This window comes from Halichoerus grypus, chromosome 11, assembly GCF_964656455.1.
Source record: "Halichoerus grypus chromosome 11, mHalGry1.hap1.1, whole genome shotgun sequence".
Classification (NCBI taxonomy): domain Eukaryota; kingdom Metazoa; phylum Chordata; class Mammalia; order Carnivora; family Phocidae; genus Halichoerus; species Halichoerus grypus.
The window spans coordinates 10135931-10157747 of NC_135722.1; the positions used below are offsets into that span (position 1 = coordinate 10135931).

The following is a 21817-nucleotide window of genomic DNA, read 5'->3' on the forward strand; positions in this document are numbered from 1 at the left end:
GGCACAGACCCCGCCCACAACTGCGGGCGCCGCCCCCCCTCGCTCCCCAGCTCTTCTGTGCCCGGCTGCTCAGCACACATCCCAGGGCGGAGCATCTGCAGAGGTGCTGGATGCAAGGCCATCTGAGGCACCCACCCAGACCCCAGTGTGGCAGTGAGGTCCCAATCCCAGCGCAGTGGCAGGAATAATGAATTTCTAGCTGGGAGCGTGCAAACCCAAGGCTTGAGAGATGCAAAGGACTTAGAGACCTTCTTGTCCAGTAAGACTTGAGGCATGTGATGGAGAGTGAGGTCTGGGATGCCCTGGTCAGCTGTGATCCTACCAGCGACCTTAGGTCCAGCTCCCCCACCTGTAGATGTCCCAGGTGGCTGTGACCCTGGCATGCGCTAATGCCTCCAAACCTCTCAGTGGTTTGTGCTTGCGCCCCGGGACAGCCGGCCCACGTCACAATGCCCCCTGGGATCTAATTTCAGGATGAACGTGCAGCATGCTGGCTGTCTCCACATTGCCACTTCTGGAACAATCCAGCTGTCAAGGTGGTAGTAGCTGAGAGTCAGTGCCAAAATTTGCTCATCGCTATTCAATAAAGTGTGCAGTTTGAGTTTTCTCCTCCATAGAGCTCAAGTAAATCGTGTTTATTTTGAACGTTAGAAAAAAAACAAAACGAAGGGCAGGAGGATAGCTGTAAACATTTTCCCCAAGGTGGTCCAAATCTAAAGAATGCTTCTCTGGGCTCCCTCTCCCCGTTGACAGCGGGGACCACAGAGGCCCAGAGAAGTGTCCTGAGGTTGCACGGATTGTGACGTCTGAGCTGGGAGGAGAGCCCTGTTCTCTGACTCCCAGGCTCGCTTTCGTCCCTACGCATCACACCTGGTGGGATTCTTCTGGTTTCAGAGACAGTTTGTGGAGGGCACTGTGATTACCCTATTTTGGTTTGGGCTCCCCCAGGAGCAGACCTAGAGGGAAATATTTGGGGGAGTCACTGACCTTGGGGGGGTGATCCCAGGGAGCACGGTGAGGGAAGGGGTGGTGAGACAGACAAGAAGAAAACCGACCACCGTGCATTACAGAGCGGGTCACGGCTATGGGCGATGGGCACCCAGTCCTTCCGCAGACCCTCTGGGAGACCGTGTGGCACACGACTCCGCATTGTCCTCCCGAGGGCCTGAGGATGCCACTCTCGTCCCTCTCTTGTTCCCAGGCTGTTGGCTCTCCAGCACGTCCAGCTGGCTGGGGCCGAGCATGGAACCTGCCTCCTTTCCACAGGCCCCTGGGCACATGCAGGCTCTTGGGGAAGAGGTGAGGGAGCTGTCCGCAGAGGGCCTCCGGGCTGCCCAGGATTCTCACTCCCTCACACTGTGGTCAGCATAGTCCCTTCCCAGGACCCGTGGGGGGCTCAGAGCTGTCCTCCTTCAGGTAGTATTGACGTGACATGTTGGAAGGCCCCGGTGGGATCCAACTTGCTGAGAACATGTTCTGCCCGAGAGAAGCCTCAGGATGCTTGGGCCCCTGTCCAGGGCTGGCTGGCTCCAGCAGGCCGGGGGACTGCCTTCAAGACCCCAGGTGGGTGAGGGCTGCTTTTAATGAATGGCAGGAGCTGGTCTGAATTCTCAGACTCCAACACTCGGGGGGGGGGGGGGGAGTTTGGTTTTGGGTGAACACACACTTCAGGGTCCCTTACCTGGATTCCACACTTCAGGAATCTTCTGAGAAGCAGTAGAGGATGCGGAAGAGAGGATGCCTGAAGCCTGGTCCATGGTGTCAGTTTCACCGGACCCAGGGAGTTCCCAAAGGGCCCAATGATCGGACCCAGTTCAAGAGACCTAATTTTGGAGGTTTTTAGATCAATAAGCTCAAGGACAAACTAAGCCGAGTAGGACAAACCACAAATAAATAAAATCTTTGAAAAAAATTAGGATAACTCAGAGGTTTAACAGTACCTTCCCTTAACTTTTTTTAAAAATAATTTTTAAAAAGACTTTATTTATTTATTTGACAGAGAGAGAGAGCACAAGTAGGCGGAGTGTCAGGCAGAGGGAGAAGCAGGCTCCCCGCGGAGCAGGTAGCCCGATTTGGGGCCTGATCCCAGGACCCTGGGATCATTACCTGAGCTGACGGCAGATGCTAAACCAACTGAGCCACCCCAGGTGCCCCAAGAGATTTCTTTTTTTTTTTTTTAAGATTTTATTTATTTGACAGAGAGAGACACAGCGAGAGAGGGAACATAAGCAGGGGGAGTGGGAGAGGGAGAAGCAGGGTTCCTGCCGAGCAGGGAGCCCGATGTGGGGCTCGATCCCAGGACTCTGGGATCATGACCTGAGCCGAAGGCAGACACTTAATGACTGAGCCACCCAGCCCTGTTTTTTGTTGTGTGTGTGTGTGTGTGTGTGTGTGTGTGTGTGTGTGTTTTAGAGAGGAAAGAGAATGGGGGAAGGGGCAGAGGGAGAGAGAGAGAACCTTAAGCAGGCTCCATGCTCAGTGCAGAGCCTGATGTGGGGCTCGATCTCACGACCCTGAGATCATGACCTTAGCCAAAACCAAGTCAGAGGCTTGTAAAATTGTATTCAGTGAGACGTCTCCCCCATCCCACGTCTACCCAGCTCCCCCTCTTCTTCCTTTTACGGTTTCTGATTCTGGGTGTTCTTTCCCAGTTCCATTGTGTAAGTGCAAGCAAATCTTATTTTCTTTCTTTGTAATCCAAAGACAGCATAGTATAAGCCTGGTTGTCACCTGTTTGTGTGCATGTGTGTGCTTCACCTAACAATCTCTTTTCAAGATTTTTTCCCAGCACCTAGTGAGCATACTCATTTTTAGTATATGTGCTGCCGAAGCAAGCATGTGAGCATACTCATTTTTAACCTTTTTACAGCTGCCGAGTAGCTCCTTATGTGCACACATCATAGCCTGCTTAACCAGGGTGGACCCCATGGGTGGACATTTGGGTTGTTTCAAATCTTGCTCTTACAAAAGATGCTACAAAGAATAACCTCGTACTTACATCATTCTGCACGTGTGCAAGTGTATGTTTTAAAGATAAATTCCCAGAAGGGAAGTTACTGGGCCAGAACGTATACACATTTCTCATTTTGATAGATATTGCCAGGTGGCGCTCCTTAGGGAGCCTACCAGTTTATGTTCCCACCGGCACTGCACGAGACCCCGGGTCCGGGGAGGGTGTGGGTTCCACAGATGAGTGGAGCAGAGACCTAGGAGATGAAAATATACTCCTGGACAAATGTGAAGTGGAAGGATGGATGGAGCTGTGCTTAGACCCCCAAGGCCTGCAGGGAATGGAGAAAGATGAACGGAGGGAAGCCTGAGACCGTAGAACAGGAATGTGAATCTATCTTATCTCGTGGGGCAAAGCGGAAAGAGTCAGATCAGACATGTCAGCTCCAGGTTTCCCAGTCCAAATGGTCTGTTTAAAGGGGAGTCTTTTTAGATTCTGTCTGGATCCAGGCATCCCAGGGCGAGGAAACGGAAGAGGGGCGGGAAGGAGGGGCTGAGCTGCAGCTGCAGGGGCCAGGAGCAGAGCAGGAAGGGTCCAGGAGTACGGGCCCACATCCCCAGAGCCTAGCACGCTGCCTGGCTCATGGGAGGTGCTCGGGAAATGCCAGAAACACAAACACAGCAAAGGAGCCAGGACAGTGTGAAATTCCTCCCCAGAAACCCGAGAAGTCCACCTGTTTGTCTCAGGACCAAATAGGACTGGGACAGAACGTTGGTGGGGGTGGGAGTGGACCCATCTGCTGTCTTAAGCATGCCCTCAGTGAAAGCAGATCCACTTCTTTGTTGTTTCCTTTCAAAAAGTCATCCTGAATTCATCACTCAGTCCGCAAATATTTATTGGGCACCTGCGATGTGCCAGGCCCTGCTCTGGATGCCGGGGCTTCAGCAGTGCCTGCCCTCGTGGATCTAAAACGAGCACTCGCAGAAATGCATGACTGCAGGGTGTGCCGAGTGCCCTAACAGATAGGAGGGCCGGGCTCCATGAGAGGGTGGTCAGGGAAGGCTTCGCAGGGAGGTGCTGTGTAAGCTGAGATCTGCAGGATGCTCAGTGGTCGCGGGTCAAGAGAAAAGGAGCAGCAATCCAGGCAAAGGGCACAAGGTGTACAGAGGTCCAGAGGTAGGGAAGAAGTTTGGGTATTTGTGGAGGTGGCAGAAGGCCAGGGTGGGTGGGTGGGGGGCTCAGGATGAGGGGAGGGGGTCAAGGTGAGGCAGGGAAGGTACTCGGGGGCCAGAGAGCATGTAGAGCTTGGAAGATGTATTGTCTTATTCCAAGTGCAAGTGCAAGGCGTTAGTTGAAGGTTTTAAGCAAGGGTGAGATGTGATCAAGATTTCTATTTCAAAAACACTGTTCAGCTCTGGAAAATGGGCTAGGGAGGGGATCCGTGACATTGGGGAGACCCAGGGCATCCTAGAGCCCAACATCTTATATTTGTGTGAGTGACAAATGACAAACTGGAGGAGGATGTGACAAGAGAGTTTCCCAAGCCATCCCGTTCTGGACACCCCAAAGTCACTCCCTCCCCGCAGGGACCCAGCGCCAGCCCTCTGCCTGGAATCCAGCTCGCCAGCTGTGGGAGTTTTCCAACAGTCCAGCCGAGGAGCATAGGACTGCAAAAGGTTTGCGAGCAAGAGAGGCACTGGGCATCAGGCTGAGCTGGGTCAAGGTCAAACAGATGACTTTGTGGGAGCACTTCTCAGAGCCTTCGGGAAACGGGCCTCCTGCACCTCCAAGCAGGGCCTGGAATGCTACATGTTGCATGCTCTTCTGTAACTTTGTTTTTCACTGGAGGTTTGGCTACCAAACCCACCGGGAGAAATGCTGCTCTAGGTTTTTTCCATTTGCAGGTGAGGGTGTATTTGCTAAAGGGCATGCCCACTGCCTTCTCACAACCTCTGCACCCCCTCTCCCCAGTGGAAAACCATCGGATCAGTTCAGTGTCCTGCACCCAGAGCTTCGAGGGGTCTTCAAGTGTTAGTCTGGACCAACCAGCTGATCCCAGAGAGCAGCCCGGTAGATGTGGGGGTGTCAGCTTTGGTCACCCCTCAATCCCCTGCCTGGCCTGCTTAGTGGAATGCTACCTCCCCCTAATCTCTTCCCTTTTCTCACTATCTCTTACTGCCTTTGGGAGAAATAAGAAGCTGACTCCCTCACCAAGAACCTAGGTGCTCTATTCCACGAGGAGGCAAAAGGCCTGGTATTTCTGGTGCCTGTCTTTCTCCCAGCTGGACCTGCTGAAGGCCGATCATCTTCCCGGCTCTATTATGGGGTGTGTAGCCCTGTCACTGTTTGGTATTGTCCAAGTGGACGTGGTCATCTTGTCCCCCTGCCCTGGTGTTCTGACCCTGGTGGTGTGGGGAGAAATACAAGGCACACTTTCCAGGAGGATAGGTTTTTATTCTACGTTATTGGTATGACAGGGGAGGGGCCCAAGATTCCACCTCCACAGTCCCATAGGAAGAACAATCGGGAGAATTATATACATCTAGAGCGGGCGACTAAGGCTAGATCTTCCTGGGACGCGGCGGGAGAGACGCCGGCTCAGGCCACGGGGGCCAGGCCGACCTGGTTGTTGGCCCTGTCGAAGACAGCAAAGTACTGGCGGATGAAGACGTCACCCAGGATCCAGAGCTCTCCGGAGGGGGTGGGGAGGTTCATGCCTTGGAGGCCACTGACACAGCCCTCCTGGCTCTGGAGGAAAGGAGAAGAAAGCTGGAGACAGGGCACAGACTCTGCGGTGCCAGGGTGCCAGGGACGAAGCATCAAGGTCCCCGGGCCACCGCATGGCACGTGCAAGGAAAGAATTTCCTGGCTTGTGTCTGGGGACTTGGCTCTTCTTGGCCGGGGGTCTGCCTGGATAAGCTGTTAGCTCTGCTATTGGTTTCCAGGGATTACTAGACATGAACCAGTGTTTCTGGCATACGTACAAACCCTGACATCAGCATCGGAGCTAAGAGGTTTAGGGAGAAGTCAGCCGCCGTGAAGGATTTTGGAAGCCCTGGTGACACAGCCTTTTCTCATTCTGACCCCGTCCGGTGGCAAAGCAGATCAGCTGTTAGTCCTTTTCACTTACTAGGGCACCGGGCCACCACCTTGGCTGCACATTAGAACCACCTGGGGAGCTTTGAAACCCACCCCCCCTCCCCATTGCTTAGGCCACGCCCCCTCTTAATTAATCGGCATCCCTGCGAGGGAACCGCCTGGCCATCAATACTTCTTGCTGAATAACATCGACTCCCAGGGCAGAACCGGTTTTCCACCTGGCATTATAATAGTCGGTGAAGCGTTGTCCTGTGTCTCATGCCCTACCAAGTAAAGATTTGTTACTTGCAAAGACAGTAGGAGCATCACAAGCCCTGACCCTAAGGAAGGTATGGTTTCCATTTGCTCAACCCTTTGTAGCTTTGATGTGGTCGATCCCACTCGATTACCCTACCCACGCTCTGGGGGTGGGGAACGCTGACATCTCTAGTTTCTAGACCAGGACACTGAGCTGGGAGAGGTTGTAGCTGGCTCGGAATCAATGAGCTAGTCATTGAGACCCAGGACTTGGACTCAGGTGTCCAACTGGAAATCCTCTTTTCCTGCCACCAGTCTTTGCCTCACTTTTCCCCTTGGGGGGGGCGCTGCATCCACATTTTCATTCTTGCATTTATTTTAAATGTCTTCTTTTTCTCTGGAGGCTGTGCAGAACAGATGTCAGCTTCAGCCCTTGGAAGAGCACTTTCCCTTGTGCAAAGTGCCATGGTGTGTGGCCACATTCACCGCAGGTACCTGTAGGTGACTGGCCCAGAGCCCCCTTACCTGCAGGATGTAGGCGCTGGGAGGCACAGGGTACGGGATGCCGTTGATGGTGAAGACGATGTCGGGCAGGTTGTTGATGGCTGAGCAGCTGATCACCATCTGGAAAGCGTGAGGGTTAGGAGACTTTCGTTTCTTCTGCATGGCAGACCCACCACTTGGGTCTAGAACAGGGCACTCAGGGCTGGACTCACCTGGCCCTGTGAGCCCTGGCTGGCTCCAATGTAGCTCTGGAGGGTGGCAATAGCACTGCTCGGGCCGGTCAGCAGAGAGGTACCTGTGTCGACGATGGCCTGGCAGCCCTGACTGCAAGCGACGGCCTCTCCGTTCATGGTGACACTAAGGACGAGATGCCAGTGAGGGTCCCCGGAGTCCCCAGGGGGTATATATCTCCCCAAGGAGGAACCAGGTGGCCCCAGAGGGTCCCCCCTTCCATCCATTGGCCAATACATAAAATTCCAGCTGTTCTCATTCATTCATGCATTCAGTTACTCAGCAAATATCGACTGAGTGCGGGCTGTGCGCTAGGCATGGGAGACGCAGAGCCAGACGGCCGCATGGCTCCAGGTTGCTGCGAGCACACGGTCTGGCTGCAAAGATGGGTTTTGGTGGCACAAGAGCAGGAAGAGCTGGACACATGGCCGCGGAATGGAAGCATAATCCAGGGGGAGGGTGGTGGTGCCGCGGAAGGCTTCTCCGGCAAGCAGACCCCCGAGGTTGCGAAGGAGGCGCAGAGTGGGAGGAGGGCATCACAGGCAGGGAGGGAGGGAGATACGGAGCAGGGGCGGGAGGTGCAGGACGTGATGAAGCTTTAGCAGGGCTGGGGCAGACGCAAGGTGACCGCTAGGTGCCAGTCTGGTCAGCACCGTCCCGGGTTCAGTACTGGGAGTCTGGTGTCCCAGGAAATGGCGCATTCCCGGGCAAACCTGGGCCGCTGGTCACCCTGGCAGGCCAGCTGGGCGACGGACAGCTGGGGACCGAGGCTGCTTGGGGGAGGGGCGGGCCCCGAAGGGGAGAGTAGAAAGGGAATGCCCTGAGACAAGTCAGCCCCTTCACCCTAGGGTGGGAGGGAGGGTCATGAGCTAGTTCTAGGTCCGCTAAGTGCTGGGACGTGTGGACATGTCTGCTGGGAGATTGTCCTGCCCGCTTGACCAGAAGGAAAGTGACTCTCCTTCTCCAGTGAGGTACCTTTCTTGGGGTCTCTCTGGCTTGGCCAGCTTCCGCCTTCTCCCCCTGGGGTACATTTCCCGGCACTGGCTCTTCCAGGGGGATTCTAGAAAGCTTAGTTACCTCCGAGTCTATATGGAAAGGAGACGGGGGGCCCACGGCAGGGTGTTGGCCATCCACAGTGCTCTCACCTGTCCACGGTGATCTGCCAATAACCCTCAACAGAAACAGGCACCCAGTTCAGGTTTCCAGTGAAGTAAGAAGAATCGATGCCGCCAAACATCACCACGCTGCCACTCTGGTCATTGCTATGGAAAGTGGGGGTGAGAGACAGGAATTCATTCACGCATTCACTCATTCACCTGAACATCTACTATGCCCGTCCTGAGAGCTGCCCTTGATTACACTCTTGCCAGTGCCAGGAGCTGTGGCAAGTGACAGACAGGGTCACTATTTTTATTTCCACTTTGCAGCAAGGCTCAAAGACATGAGGCAACTCGCAGGTCACGCAGCCAGGGAGTGGCTCATGTCCTTCTGGTTCCAAGGTGTGTGGTTTCTACCCCATGTTCACTCCCATTGCTGCGGGGAGCTCAAGAGAAGCGAATGCATGGCAGTGGCCGCTCGTAAGGACCTGATGGTGTAGTTCACTGGCTCTCAGCCAGGGGTGGTTTCCAATTTGCCAACATCTGGGATGTGTTTTGATTGTCGTGATTCGGAAGGAGTAAGGGGGTGTTACTGAAAGCTAGTAGACAGGCTGGGGAGGTGCTAACCATCCCGCAATGCACAGGACAGCCCCCCCCCACCCCCAACAGCAAAGAATTCTCTGGTCTAAAATGTCCAGAGTGCTGTGATGGAGAAAGCCCTGATCGGTTGGAGAAATAAGAGAAATACCGAAGTAGCCATAAAGACAGGTTATGTGCACGAGCCGACTGGAATATTAAGTGGCCAAGAGGAGAAACGGATGAATGGCCCCCCCGTTGTAAATTGTAGGAGTCCTTGTTACTGGGACATTCACTTTCTAAATCTCTGCAATTTTGGGTCAGATAGGGAAGCAAAGGCGGGCAATGATAGGAAATTAACCAAGGAAGAACTGGCCGCAGATAAAACGATCCCCACTCCCCTAACCCCACCCCACCTCCCTGCAAACATCTGACCGTATGATGCGGCCCAATGAGATTACAGCAGAACAGTTAGCAACCCGAGAAAAACATTGAGCACAACAAATCACTTCGAGAGAGAGAAGGATGTGTCAGAGGAAGGGTGAGTGTCTCAAGAAAATTGATGACACCCTCTGATATTCTTGCATAAACCTTTACTCAACCAAACCAGCCCTTGGCTTATTCTTTATTCGTTGTTCCAATTAACTCGTGGTCACAACCGGAATCTAGATTTTGTTAATTAACAGAAGAAACTTGCTTTCATCAGTTAAAAGTTCCCTTGTTCAAGACAAATGTCTTGAACAAAGTCCTATTTTCATTTTTAAATGAAAAATTTAAAATTCCAGCTGTTCTCATTCATTCATGCATTCAGTTACTCAGCAAATATCGACTGAGTGCGGGCTGTGCGCTAGGCATGGGAGACGCAGAGCCAGACGGCCGCGTGGCTCCAGGCTGCTGCGAGCACACGGTCTGTGTGCTGTGGAATTTTGGCCCCCGTTTTAAGTGGATTCACTTAATCCACTCCTGGGGGCCAACAACGAGGGTATTGGTGCTAGGGAGCTAATGGCTGGTGACATTTGATTGTGTAAGTCGAGGCGACAAAAGTCACACTGGTAAAACGAGATGAAGGGAGGTGGTTCATCAGGGAGGGATTTGGCACCATTGTCTCCAAGATTTACCTCTTGAGACTTAACACCTTGACCTTTCAAATCCCTTGCTTGCTGAGACGCCGTCCACCCCACCCAGCCCTGGATGGCCCCCCGCTGCGCCCCCCCCCCCACCCCCGCCCGCCCAACTTACCCGCTTAGGTAGACAGAGAAGAGGTCTTGGGAAACCAGCCCCTGGTTCCACATGTTGTCAAAGACAGGGGTAGCCCCGGAAGATGAAATCTGGGGGTAGGCCAGACCCAGGATGCCGTCGAAGGGAGCGTAGTACAGGAAGGAGCTGGGCTCAGTCTTGCTCAGACCGAAGATCTGGTTGGTGTCTGAGATGCCTCCGACCTGAATCGGGGGAAACCAAGATGTTCACCATCAGCACGTGTTGACTGAGCACTGTGGTGCCCGCCGTGGGCCCAGAGCATCCCTGCTTCATTTCGAGTAGGACTTGGCTTCCAGGGCGGCAGGCTGGAAGGAAGGGGGAGGGACTGGCCCCGGGAATGCTTGTTACTGATCTCCAGATGGCCACGGTCTGAGATGCAGAGGGAGAATTTGCTGCAGAGCAGATGGTCGCAGTGTGTGTGTGTGTGTGTGTGTGTGTGTTTCTGAAGACTGGATGCAAAGCAGACCCCAGGCAAGTCAGAGCCCTTGACCCCTGCTGCACCCTGCGGGGTGGGGGGTGGGGCTTGTGGAGTTCACCTGACTCAGGGGGGCTGCAGGGGGGGGTATGAAAAGGGGGAGGAGGTGCTGAAAGAGAACTGAGCCTTTTTGCCTTCTGCTCCTGTCCCCTACCTGGCATTCAACTTGGTGCTGCTGAAGTTGGCTTATGGCTCCGGGCGCCCCACCCCCTTACCCACTACTGCTCCACCTAGAAATGGCTGCGACATCTTTGCCACTTTCCCCTCCTGCGTCCCCTTTCAGCTTACTTTTGTGGTCACCGAGACCCACATTGCTTGAATAAGCTCACTCTGGGGGTGCACTGTGGTCCCCAGGGTCCTGGGAAGATGGCTTCAGGGCTGCGCGGGATGAGGTGGCCGGCCCGCAGGTGCTCACCTGGACGGTGTCGTAGCCCAGGATACCTGTCATGCTGCCGGTGCCATAGGCGATGGAGACTGTCTGGCTGGTGCCCTCGTAGGTGGAGGACTGCTGAGGGTTGAAGCGGTTGTGGTTGGCTGCCAGGGGCAAGAAGTAATGACGTCAAACTCAAAAAGCCGAGTGAGAGTCATGGGCTGAGAGTGTCTTCCTAGGGTGAGTGTCTTGGTTCTGTGTGGGGTGGGCGGGGGCCTTTGGAGGAGAAAAGTAACCTTCCCCCCAAACTTTAGAGCCTAAGCATCCCCAGTTTCCACTTCTGTCTAGTTGGGCCAGTTGGGACCATGTACCCGATGGGAGGTCCCCAAGGACCCCCTGGTCTCCCCTCCTCCTGGAAGTCTTCTCTGATTGCTCCCCTGAGCAGAGCAGGCTCATGGCCATCCACGGTGCTAAGCACCTTCACGCTTCTCTCTGCCAGTAGACTGAAGTCCCTGAGGGCAGGGACCGTGTGTGATTCACCCTGTTATCCCCGGGCACCTAAGCCCCGTGCTTGGCACAAGGTAGGTGCTCAGTAAATGCCTATGGAGTGAATCCCTGAGTGCCTCCCCCAGGCTTGAAGCCCTGGGTGCTGTGGGCTCCCCCAAGGGCTGGTGCCGGGGAGCCTGGGCCGGGCGGGGCCGAGCACTCACTGCAGGCAGGACTGGAGCAGTAGACGGAGGGCACCCACAGGTTCGAGGAGCCTGTGTCGAAGATGACGGTGAACTCCTGAGGGGGGGTTCCGATGCCGATGGTGCCAAAGTACTCCGTCTGTCCGGGTGGGGTGGGGGGCACAGTTCACTGAGCGCACCGCTCCCTGGGACTCCCCGGCCCGGCCTCCCTGGGGACTGTGTCTGGGTCGGCTCCTCAGCCTATCTCCCACCTTTCCCTTCACTGTTCTCCTGGTCCTTCTCGCCCTGTCCAATGCATCCATCCTTCAAGGCCCAGCCTGGTCTCCCCTCCTCTAGGAAGTTTTCCCTGATTGCTCCCCCATTACCCTCTGACTGTTCTCTTCTAAGCACCATGAACACCCAATCTGCTGCCCCCTCTTCAGCTCTCATCTCGTATAGCTTAGTCTCATCGTCCTAGAGAATGCACGTTCTCAGAAAGGGGTGCAACCTGACACACCCATCAGAGTATATGCTGAAATGCTTTTTTCAGTAAATTGTCGATGGGGAGATCAACGAGTCACCTAATGATGGGCAGCACTTCTCCCTTGCTAGCTCCGTTCCAGCCCCACTGGTCTCGCGATTCTTAGATGATGATAAGCTCCTTCCCCTCCCAGGGCCTTTGCACTTGCTATTTCTTGTGCTAGGAAGATATTTATTCTAGATCTTTCCTTGGCTGGCTCCTACTCATCACTCATTCAGAGCTCCAGTCAAATGTCCCCTCTGCCAAGCGGCCCTCCCTGACCCCTTTACCTACATTTGCCCCTCCCCCACTGCCCCCCCTTACTCGATTTTTAATTTGTGACCCTTGTCATTCCCTGATATTATCTTACATATTTATTTGTCTCTTATTTGTCTTTCCATCCAGAATATAAGCTCCAGGAACTTTACTTCTCCACCACTGTTTCCTTAGCTGCTTGCACATAGTAGGTGCTTCATAAATATTTGTTAAGTGAACAGGTGGGCTGACTTTACCAAGCTCTTACCAAGGACCAGGCCCCATGCTAAGCACTCCAAAAAACATTACTGCATCCATTACTTGGGACAACACCCTGATGGTAGATATTAGTGGTTCTGTCTTACAGACGAGGAAGGTGAGGCTCACTCAGAATGTAAATGACTTGCCCAAAGTCACGTGCCTCCCAAGCAAGAGAGCCGAGGCACCAGGGCTGGAGGTTTTAAATAGGCTAAGCTCGTAAGGACGGGCAACCTGGTCTCATACCCTTGGCCCAGGGCCTTTCACGGTAGGGATGCGTAGTATCTACCGAAGGGCTGGGTGTTGCCATGGGGTCCCAAATCGGAGAGTCGGAGTGATCTTCCTGAAGCTCCCATCTGGTCATGTCAGCCCTTCCGGTGAAGGCAACTCAGTGCCAGTTAGGCTGCAGACCCTCCTGAGACTCTGACTTGGCTCCACTCACTGACCCCGCAGGTCTCGCTGTGCCTCTCTCCCTCGCTCTCCGCTCTCCATGAATACCAGTCTCCTTTCCTCAAATGCACTCTGTTCTCCACTGTCACGGGATCTGGCACGAGCCGTCACCCCCCAGGACACTCTTCTGTCCCCTGGAAACCCCAGCTCTTCCTTCGCTGCTTGCCCCGGCCGCACCCTCTGAGCCTGAGACCTTTACTGTGCAGCCCTTGGCCCCGTTGTGCTTTTCATGGTTTGTGAGGCTCCTCGCTTGCTGTCTGTCTCTCCCTCCTAGATTGTGAGCTGCATGAGAGCAGGGGCCGTGCTTGGTTTTGTCCACGGCAGCTGCCCCTGGGCCCGGCACAGTGCCTGTCACAGAAGGAGGTGCTCTGTGTGCATGAACACGGGATGGCTGAACAAAAGAGCCAATGAGAACCACGGCTCTGATTGTGAATTTTCCTGCACCCCCTGTGCATCTGCAATCCTGGGCGCAGACCCCTGGGTTCCTGCCTGGGAGCTCCGGCCCATCATCCAAGACCCCCGGGAGCCCCTCTCTCTCGTCCGGGGCCGGCCTGGACACTCACGTCCATGTAGTTCTCCAGGGGCTCCGTGGCCATCACAGCGGCCTCCTGGGGGAAGTACTTGCTGGCTGGGTTGGGGCTGTGCTTCTTCAGGAAGTCCTCTAGGAGCCCATGCTCTCTCAGGTTCTTTCTTAAGGACTTCTTTTTGACCAGGGGAACCCTGCGACGGAGCATTGGCAAACAGGGGGCTTAGGAGGAGGCAGAGTAGTTAGGTGAGGAGTCTGCTCGTGGGGTGCCGCGGAAGCCTCGGAAGGAAAAGGAAGCTGACCCAAGAGAGGGAGAAGGAGGGGGAAGCCAAGAGGGGAGATGCTTCTCTTTTTGGCACACGAACGCAAAGAGGTTGAGTGCTTGCTCAAAGTCACCCGGCCCGGTCCTGGAGCTGGGAACCCAGCCCGGGTAGGACTCGAGAGGCACGTCGGCAGTGCTGCCTCCCCAAAAGGGCAGAGGGAGACCAGAAGGGGGGCTGGAGGTGGTGGAGCAGAGAGGAGTTGGACGAGGGAAGAAGGAAGAAAAATGTGAGGGGAAAGGAAGGAACGTGACAGGCAGCAGAAGGAAACAGCCCTGGGAAGCCAGTCGGGGGGCTGTGTGTCCCCGAGACTCACCTGATGATAGCGCACTCAGAGAGTGCCACCAAGGTGACCAGCAGCAGCCACTTCATGGTTCTTCTCGGTCCCGATCTCCAGAGAAGGGTTGAAGGCTGGAAAGTGCAGGAGAGCCGGCAGGAGCTGCTCCTTATATACAGTCCAAGGGCTGGGGGTCAGCCTTATCAGCCTCCAAATGTCACCCGTTTTCGTAACCCCAGGCAGAAAAGTTCCTGATAAGACTGTCTCCGCCCCTCAGCTCTGTTCTGGGAAGTTCCCAATCGAGTAGATTTCCACCAGGACCGAACCCCTGCAGTGGGGATGGACCTGCAGAGGGCAAGCTACAGAGCGGTGGCTTATTTCTTAAATAATGGAATTCGTTAAAACTTGACAAGCTGCATGTTTTGACAAAATGGTTCTAAAGTGCACTTAACACTGAACAGATGTCGAGGGGGCTCACTGTACCCCGCCCCCGCCGCTGGGGGATGCGCCTGCGAGAACAGTCCACCACTCAGCCATGGACCGTGTTCCTGTGGCTGCTTCCCCAAAGCACATTCCTAGGTCGGTGGTTCGGGACTCAGGACACGTTTTCACACAGAAATGTCCTCCTGTGGGATTGCTGGGTGTCAAACTAGAGGCTTCTCATGGCAGTTGGGCTGACTTTTGGGAAAGTGGTGCGTGCAGCACAGAGGAAGGGGAGGGAGCCAAGCAAGCGGGAGAAGACGCCTTCCTTTGCTGGAGGAAGCAAACTTGAACCAGGCTGGGTTTGTCATTGGAATCTGCGCCTTTCTCATTCTGCAACCCTTCTCCCCCTACTGCTCCTCTCTTACCCTCTCAGGTTGCTGGAAGCCTCCACCTTGGCGATCCCACCAGGGGCTGACTCTCCCAGGTGCTCCATGCTTAAAACATGGCCCAATCAGCTACAGTAGAGCAAAGCTATCTGGGCAAATTCATACTAGCATGTGACTGATTTCAACGAGGATCCTCTTTAAAAAAAAAAAAAAAAAAGAGGATCCTCTTCTTAGAAGAGGATGCTTACCAACCCACAGGATTCTCTACCTTGTGGGGTTTATTCAGTGGACAAAGTGGAGTGAAAACTTTGATTCAGAAATTGTGGGGGACGGAGATAGGCAGGAGGGAGGTCGCCACTCAGTAGCAAGCCCTGTCTGTGGGTCTTGTTTTGAAATCTGATTCCCTGGGCCACCCCTGATTTTTCCAGCATCACGAGACACGGATTCTATGAAAGCTCCAAATTTTGCCCAGTGCCTCTGGGTGAGTTTGGAGGGGTGGGCAGTGTGGTTCAAGGTTGGGACCAGGCGTGGTTAGTACATAGCACATTTGCATTTCAGACTTACCCGTTAAGACATCTTTGTACCCCCAAATGTGGATCCTTCACGTATTTTGGTACCTGCTTCCTCTCCTCTCTTTTCTTTCCCCTCCAGCCTTTCTCACTCTGACCTGTGGGCTGATCTCAGCCCTTATATGGTGGAGTTGATGGTCCTGCAGATGCTTGCCTAAGTTCTGGGAGCTCCAGATAAAACCCTGGCTCAAAGTTGCCACGGGGCAGGAGGGAATGTGGGGGTGTGTGTGGGGGGTGTGTGGGGCGGTGTGTGTGGGGCTGCTCATCAGGACTTCAAAGGTAACTGAGGTCTTACACTGGGGGGCGGGTACCTGGGTGCTCATCATTATTCTTTATACTCTATGTAATCCATCATGTGTATCTGAAACCATTCATCATAATTTTTTTAAAAGGAAAGAAAGAAGGACCGAGTCTTTTGTGCCTACTTCTCAACTTGGAAATGAAGGGAAATGTGGGTGGGTGGTAGCAGGGAGAGTCAGGGAGCCCTCAGGATTGAGGTGTGGGGAATGAACCACGAAGATCATTATGTGTGTTTTATTCATCTTTCATTTCCCTCAAAGGATTATATGGTGCACGGGAGTGTTCACCACCGTGTTTTGATTAATCCCAGGCAAACTGGGCTTAGCTAAGAGCAGCTTGGGAATGTGGCTCTGAGTGGGGTCATGAGTCCCTAATTAGCCACTCTGCTAATTTACCTGGAGCAGCATCACCCATGTGTTTCTCTCCCTTGGCAGTTAGAGGAGACAGAGGAGCTTAGATTTATTGACCTCTTACTCTTCGCTCACTATGATAAGTAATATTAGGATCCCCATTTGATGGATGAGGAGACTGAGGCACAGAGAAGTTGTGCCACTTGCCTGAGGGAGCTTGAATCCAGGCCAGTCTCTGTGGGTCCCTGTGCCTTCCTCTGCCTCAGTCCCCTGACCGGAGTTTACTGCAGGCCATGGAGGAATCTTATGAAGAGTTCTGGATCCAGGGTCTGGGTTGGAATCCCAGACCGCCTCTGAATGTCTGTAAGACCCGGAGCTAGTGATCTAGTTTCTCTGAGACTCAGTTTCCTCGTCTGTCAAATGGGGATAATGGTCCCACCAGTTTCATGGGATCGTTTTGAGGATTAAATACAGAATGCTAACCAGCCGCACACTGTTCTTCTTCTCAAAGATTAAGTTATTTATTTTAGAGAGAGAGAGAGAGAGAGCATGAGCGGGGGAGAGCAAAGGGAGAGGGAGAGAGAATCTCAAGCAGATTCCACACTGAATGCGGAGCCCAACTCGGGACTCCATCCCACCACCGTGAGATCGTGACCTGAGCCAAAACCAAGAGTCGGACGCCTAAGTGACTGCGCCACCCAGGCGCCCCTAATCAGCCATGCACTTACAGTGGCTAAAATGGAAGCAACCGTCAACCCCACGTGCTGGTGGGGATACTGGGCCACCACAGCAGGTGGGCACGCAAGAGGTCAGCCCCTTTGGAAAAAGGCTTAGCAGTTTTGTATAAGTAAACATGCACTTACCATTTGACCCAGCCATCCCCCTCCTGGGTATTTACTGAAAAGAAATGAAAACCATATGTCCCCACAATGACCTGTACACAGATGTTTCAAACACCTTTTTTTCATAATTGTCAAAAACTGGAAACAACTTGGAAGTCCTCCAGCTGTTCCCTGGATGCGCAAATGGTGCTGTAGCCACCTGATGGAAGAGCGCCCAGCAATAGACACAAATGAGCTGCTGGATGAATCTCATTGTATATGACATTCTGGAAAAGGCAAAAATAATGGGAACAGAACACAGGTGAGAGTCCAGGGGAAGACGTTGACTTTGGGGAGATGGAAATATTCTCTCTCTAGATCGTACACTTGGAAAGGTACATTTCACTCTAGGGCGTCAGACGCGATGCACCTGACTTTACAACAGGTGATGCGTTCAGCCAGTGACAGCCACACGAGGGAGGGGGCGAAGGGAAATTGGGCACTAGGTTCTGCCTGTGGGGCGCCTTGGAGGGGACACACAGGATTTGTTTCAAATAAGATGTTGCAATACCATTAAAGGAAATGCAAAATAAAAGAACGATGACATATTCATCATCCCTGCTTCCGTTTTGGTCCTTTGGAACCCCGAGTAAAATCTGTCACAGTCTGCTTTTCTCCTCCACATTGAATGGCGGCAGTGACGAAGCTGGCCCGTTGAGGAGAAGTTCTGACCACAACCTTCCTCAGAGCTACTGGCTGGCGGGCTCTCTTACCTCATCCTGGGGGTGAGGGTGGGGTGGCTGGGGTCCTCCTAGGAGGGGCAGATAGTGTCCAGGCTCCTCTGGGCACACTAGAGGGTTGCAGGCTTTAGAGTCCGAAGACGGGCGTCTATTTGGAGGCATAGCTTGTCTGTGGGACCCACCTGGGAACTTCGGACAGAGGAGAAATATGTTTGGGAAGCAGAAGGAAGGCTCCTCCGGCAGGAACCTGAAGGAGCCATTTACACATTCGTTCAGTACGTTTTTATTATGCACCTGTTACATGCTGGGTAGGCATGTTCCAGCGGCTGGGGGTACCTCCAAGAGCAGAATGGAAATATGCCAAGCCTTCCAGGGGTTTGTGGTCAAGTCAAGAGAGGGTGGATGATTTGGGTGGGGGGAGGCTCTTTCTTTCCCACCTCGGTTGGATCTTTGGATCGCACTAATGGGAAGCTCTTGAATTGGTGAAGATAATTGAGTCTTCCCATATTAGAGGTTTTAACACCCTGAGGGAGGCTGAAATGCTTGGTGGCACCAATTCTCAGCTTATGGCACAGTCTATGATGACCCCCAACTATCCTTGCCATCTGGTACCCATGCCCCTTGTGCTGCCCCCCCACCCCCGGCCGAACGTGTGCAGGACCTGTGACGTGCTTCTAACCAACAGGATATGACAGAGCAGATGGGATGTCACTTTTGTGATTACATTATGTGGGATCATCACTTCTGTCTTGCCAGTAGGCTCTCTGTATAGATGTTCTCCCTCGCTCACTCTGATGAGACAGGCTGCCCCATGGAGAGCTCCAAACAGCGAAGAACAGGGGGTGGTCTCCAGCCAATAGCCAGCAAGGAACTGAGGCCCCCAGTCTGACAACCCACGCGAAGCTGAATCCTGCCAACAACCGTGGGAGCTGGGAAGCGGACCCTTCTCCAGTTGAACCCCAGATGAGACCATGTCCCTGGCTGACACCCTGACCGCAGCTTTATGAGAGACACTGAAACAGAGGACCAGTTAGACTGAGCCTGGACGCCTGACCCACAGAAACCGTGAGATAATAAGTGTGAGTTGTTTCAAGTTGCAAAATTTGTGTTAATTTGTCACCAGCGATAGAAACTAGTACAATAGAAACCCCCTTGAAAATTCCACAAAGATCCACATAACCACCTCCGCTTGTCCCCACTCGGGGCCGTTCCAGAGCCCTGCAAGCCAGTTTTCTGCCCAGGCAACACGAACGATCTGACACATAAGCCTCCAACCAGACAGTAAGACATGTGTTTCCATGGCTCTCCAGGCTTTTCTCAGTGCTTTGAGATGCATGAGCTTTTAAAAATGATCATCCTGCATTATCCCTACAATCCAGGAGGTTTCAGTGGTCAACACAGGTTCATATAACTAAATAGTGGCACTGTTTAGGGACTAGAACCTATGTCACAGAAGGCTCTGGTCTTGGGAGACTGTTTCCCCCGGGCCCGACTCCGTGCCCTCACCCACCCACCTGGCTCCTGCCTGTAGGTTAGAGCATCAAGTGGACGTTCCATGACCCACAGCCTCCATCCCGGGGACACTCAGGGAAGCCACTCCGCCCGGTGCCCACAGGAACTCCTGGGAGGGAAAGAAGACCCCCAACTCCAGGACCACGTGTCCTCCATGAGCAGGTCTGATCGTCAGCCAGAGCCGCTTCGTGGCTGCCAAGGGGTGGGGGGGACGCCAGGTAATCTCATCGTGCCAGACTGGCCTGGCAGAAAGATTAGATAACACTGTGTACTTTGCCATTAGCCCTGCCCGGCACTCAGCTTTGAGGGGCACCGGGAACAGCATCCCCAAGGCAGGGCACCCCCTGCCAAGGGCACAGGTGTTCAGAAATGTTCCGCGAACATATCAAAGCAAGCAATGGAACGAGATCTAAAGAACCCAATTCTGGCAAACTGAAGTGGAGCATTTAAGCACGTAAGTGTTATCGAGCTGCTGTGATAGGCAGTGGGCCAGCTGGTCCCCTAGGGGCTTTCAATCAAGGCCTCGCCCCAGGCACACAATCTTCTGACAACACCCACCACACACTTCCATTCCCCAGTCCCCGACCTGCGGAGTTGCTCTAGGGATGGGCACAGGCTTTAACATTAAATTTATAATAACATTTTTTGGGCCCAAGTCTACAAATAATACATGTCCCTTATAGATTACTTATAGGCAAATAAAACTTTTAAAGCGACTCAACCCCACCCAGAATGATCCAGCATTAATGTTGCAAAGGAATATATTTATTTCTTACAAAAATGGGGCCAGTCCAGTACACACTGTTTTGCAGCCTGTTTTTAAAAGAAAAATGAGGGGCTCCTGGGTGGCACAGGTGGTTAAGCATCTGCCTTTGGCTCAGGTCATGATTCCAGGGTCCTGGGTTCGAGTTCTGCATCGGGTTCCTTGTTCAGTGGGGACCCTGCTTCTCCCTCTGCCCTGCTGCTCTCCTGCTTGTTTTTTCTCTCTGGCAAATAAATAAATAAAATCTTAAAAAAAAATAAAAGAAAAATGAAATGCTTGTGTATTTTCCAGGTGATTTCTTGTCAGTTTACACCATCATTTTAAAAGCTTTTCTTGATGTATAAGGTGCACACGAAAAGATGCGTGCCAGAGGGAATGGCTTGATGCAATTTCACAAATGGAACAAATCCACATAAACCACTACCAGATCAAGGAACAGAACATTACAAGGACCCACAGAGCCCCCTCGTGCCCCCTTCCAGATCCAAACCTGCCCTACCCCCCACCGCAAACCAAATCACCACTCTAACCTCAAACAGCAAAGACTAACTTGTCCTGTTTCTGTATTTTAGGGAAACAGCACCATCTAACACCCATGCTCTGGGTCTAGCTTCTTGGCTCCAAATTATGTTTGTGAGATTCACCTCAGTATTGGGCAGCTGCAAGTCGGTGATTTTCATTGCTGTATGTCATTCCGTTGCGTAAATATACATTTTTTGGACCTCTTCTCTGGTTGATGGGCATTTGGGTGGCTTCCAGAGTAGGGATTCTTAGGAGCTGTGGTGCAATTAACATTCTAGTACATGCCTTTTGGTGAACCTATGGATGCATTTCCGTTGGGTGTAGACCCAGGAGTGGACTTGCTGGATCATAGGGTAGGCTCAGCTCTAGTAGAAGCTGCTAAACAGTTTTCCAAGTGGTTGTACCATTTTGTGCTCCCACCAACCGTGGATGGGAGTTCCAGTTACTCCATGTTCTGGTGAACACTTCGTATGTCCGCCATTTAATTTTAGCAAGTCTAGTGGGTGTAAGGAGGTAACTTCTTGTGGTTTTTATTTATTTTTAAATTTTATTTTTTTATGTTGTTAGTCACCATACAATACGTCATTAGTTTTTGATGTAGTGTTCCATGATTCATTATTTTCGTGTAACACCCAGTGCTCCATGCAGTATGTGCCCTCCTTAATACCCATCACCAGGCTAACCCATTTCCCCAACCCCCTCCCCTCTAAAACCCTCAGTTTGTTTCTCAGAGTCCATAGTCTCTCATGGTTCATCTCTCCCTCCGATTTCCCCCCCTTCATTTTTCTCTTCCTCCTCCTAATGTCCTCCATGCTATTCCTTATGTTCCACAAATATTGACTTATTTCACTTAGCATAATCTCCTCCAGTCCCATCCATGTTGATGCAAAAGTTGGGTATTCCTCCTTTCTGATGGCTGAGTAATATTCCAGTGTATATATGGACCACATCTTCTTTATCCATTAGTCTGTTGAAGGGCATCTCAGCTCTTTCCATAGTTTGACTATTGCGGACATTGCTGCTATGAACATTGGGGTGCATGTGGCCCTTCTTTTCACTACATCTGTGTCTTTGGGGTAAATACCCAGGAGTGCAATTGCTGGGTCATAGGGTAGCTCTATTTTTAACTTTTTGAGGAAACTCCACACTGTTTTCCAAAGTGGCTGTACCAACTTGCATTCCCACCAACAGTGTAAGAGGGTTCCCCTTTTTCCACAACCTTTCCAACATTTGTTGTTTCTTTCCCTGTCCATTTTTGCCATTCTAACTGGTGTAAGGTGGTATGTCAATGTGGTTTTGATTTGAATTTCCCTGATGGCTAATGATGATGAACATTTTTTCATGTGTCTGTTAGCCATTTG

General features: G+C 52.7%; 1 protein-coding gene and 1 long non-coding RNA gene across 7 annotated transcripts in view; both read right to left on the reverse strand.

Annotated features, from left to right (window-relative positions):
* Positions 1-21817, reverse strand: part of LOC144379413 (uncharacterized) — a 197578-nt gene that overhangs the window by 22964 nt on the left and 152797 nt on the right. The window contains exon 3 of one of the 6 annotated variants that reach the window (XR_013442312.1): positions 26-52. The exons of 3 other annotated variants lie outside the window; for them this stretch is intronic. This is a non-coding gene — a long non-coding RNA (uncharacterized LOC144379413). Of the gene's footprint in view, positions 1-25; positions 53-14889; positions 14914-15502; positions 15532-21817 lie in introns of those variants that run through there. 2 more of the 6 variants (XR_013442314.1, XR_013442315.1) reach the window with 2 other exon arrangements.
* LOC118545654 (pepsin A) lies at positions 5384-14276 on the reverse strand. The gene is made up of 9 exons (XM_036108028.2): positions 14110-14276; positions 13511-13667; positions 11507-11624; positions 10842-10960; positions 9934-10133; positions 8167-8283; positions 7003-7147; positions 6812-6910; positions 5384-5698 (listed from the first exon to the last, which is right to left on the reverse strand). Exons 1-9 carry the CDS (start codon positions 14163-14165, stop codon positions 5549-5551), a joined length of 1161 nt encoding a protein of 386 aa, XP_035963921.1. The 5' UTR covers positions 14166-14276; the 3' UTR covers positions 5384-5548.

What these genes read in the sequence shown, in the direction of transcription:
- LOC118545654 (XM_036108028.2), bottom strand. Translation starts at nt 14,165, where the DNA reads ATGAAGTGGCTGCTGCTGGTCACCTTGGTGGCACTCTCTGAGTGCGCT. An exon ending in CTGCTCCAGTCCTGCCTGCA is followed by an intron (nt 10,961 to 11,506) that starts GTGAGTGCTCGG and finishes TGCCCCTGGCAG; the next exon opens with CCAACCACAACCGCTTCAAC. An exon ending in TTCTCTGTCTACCTAAGCGG is followed by an intron (nt 8,284 to 9,933) that starts GTAAGTTGGGCG and finishes CACTTTCCATAG; the next exon opens with CAATGACCAGAGTGGCAGCG.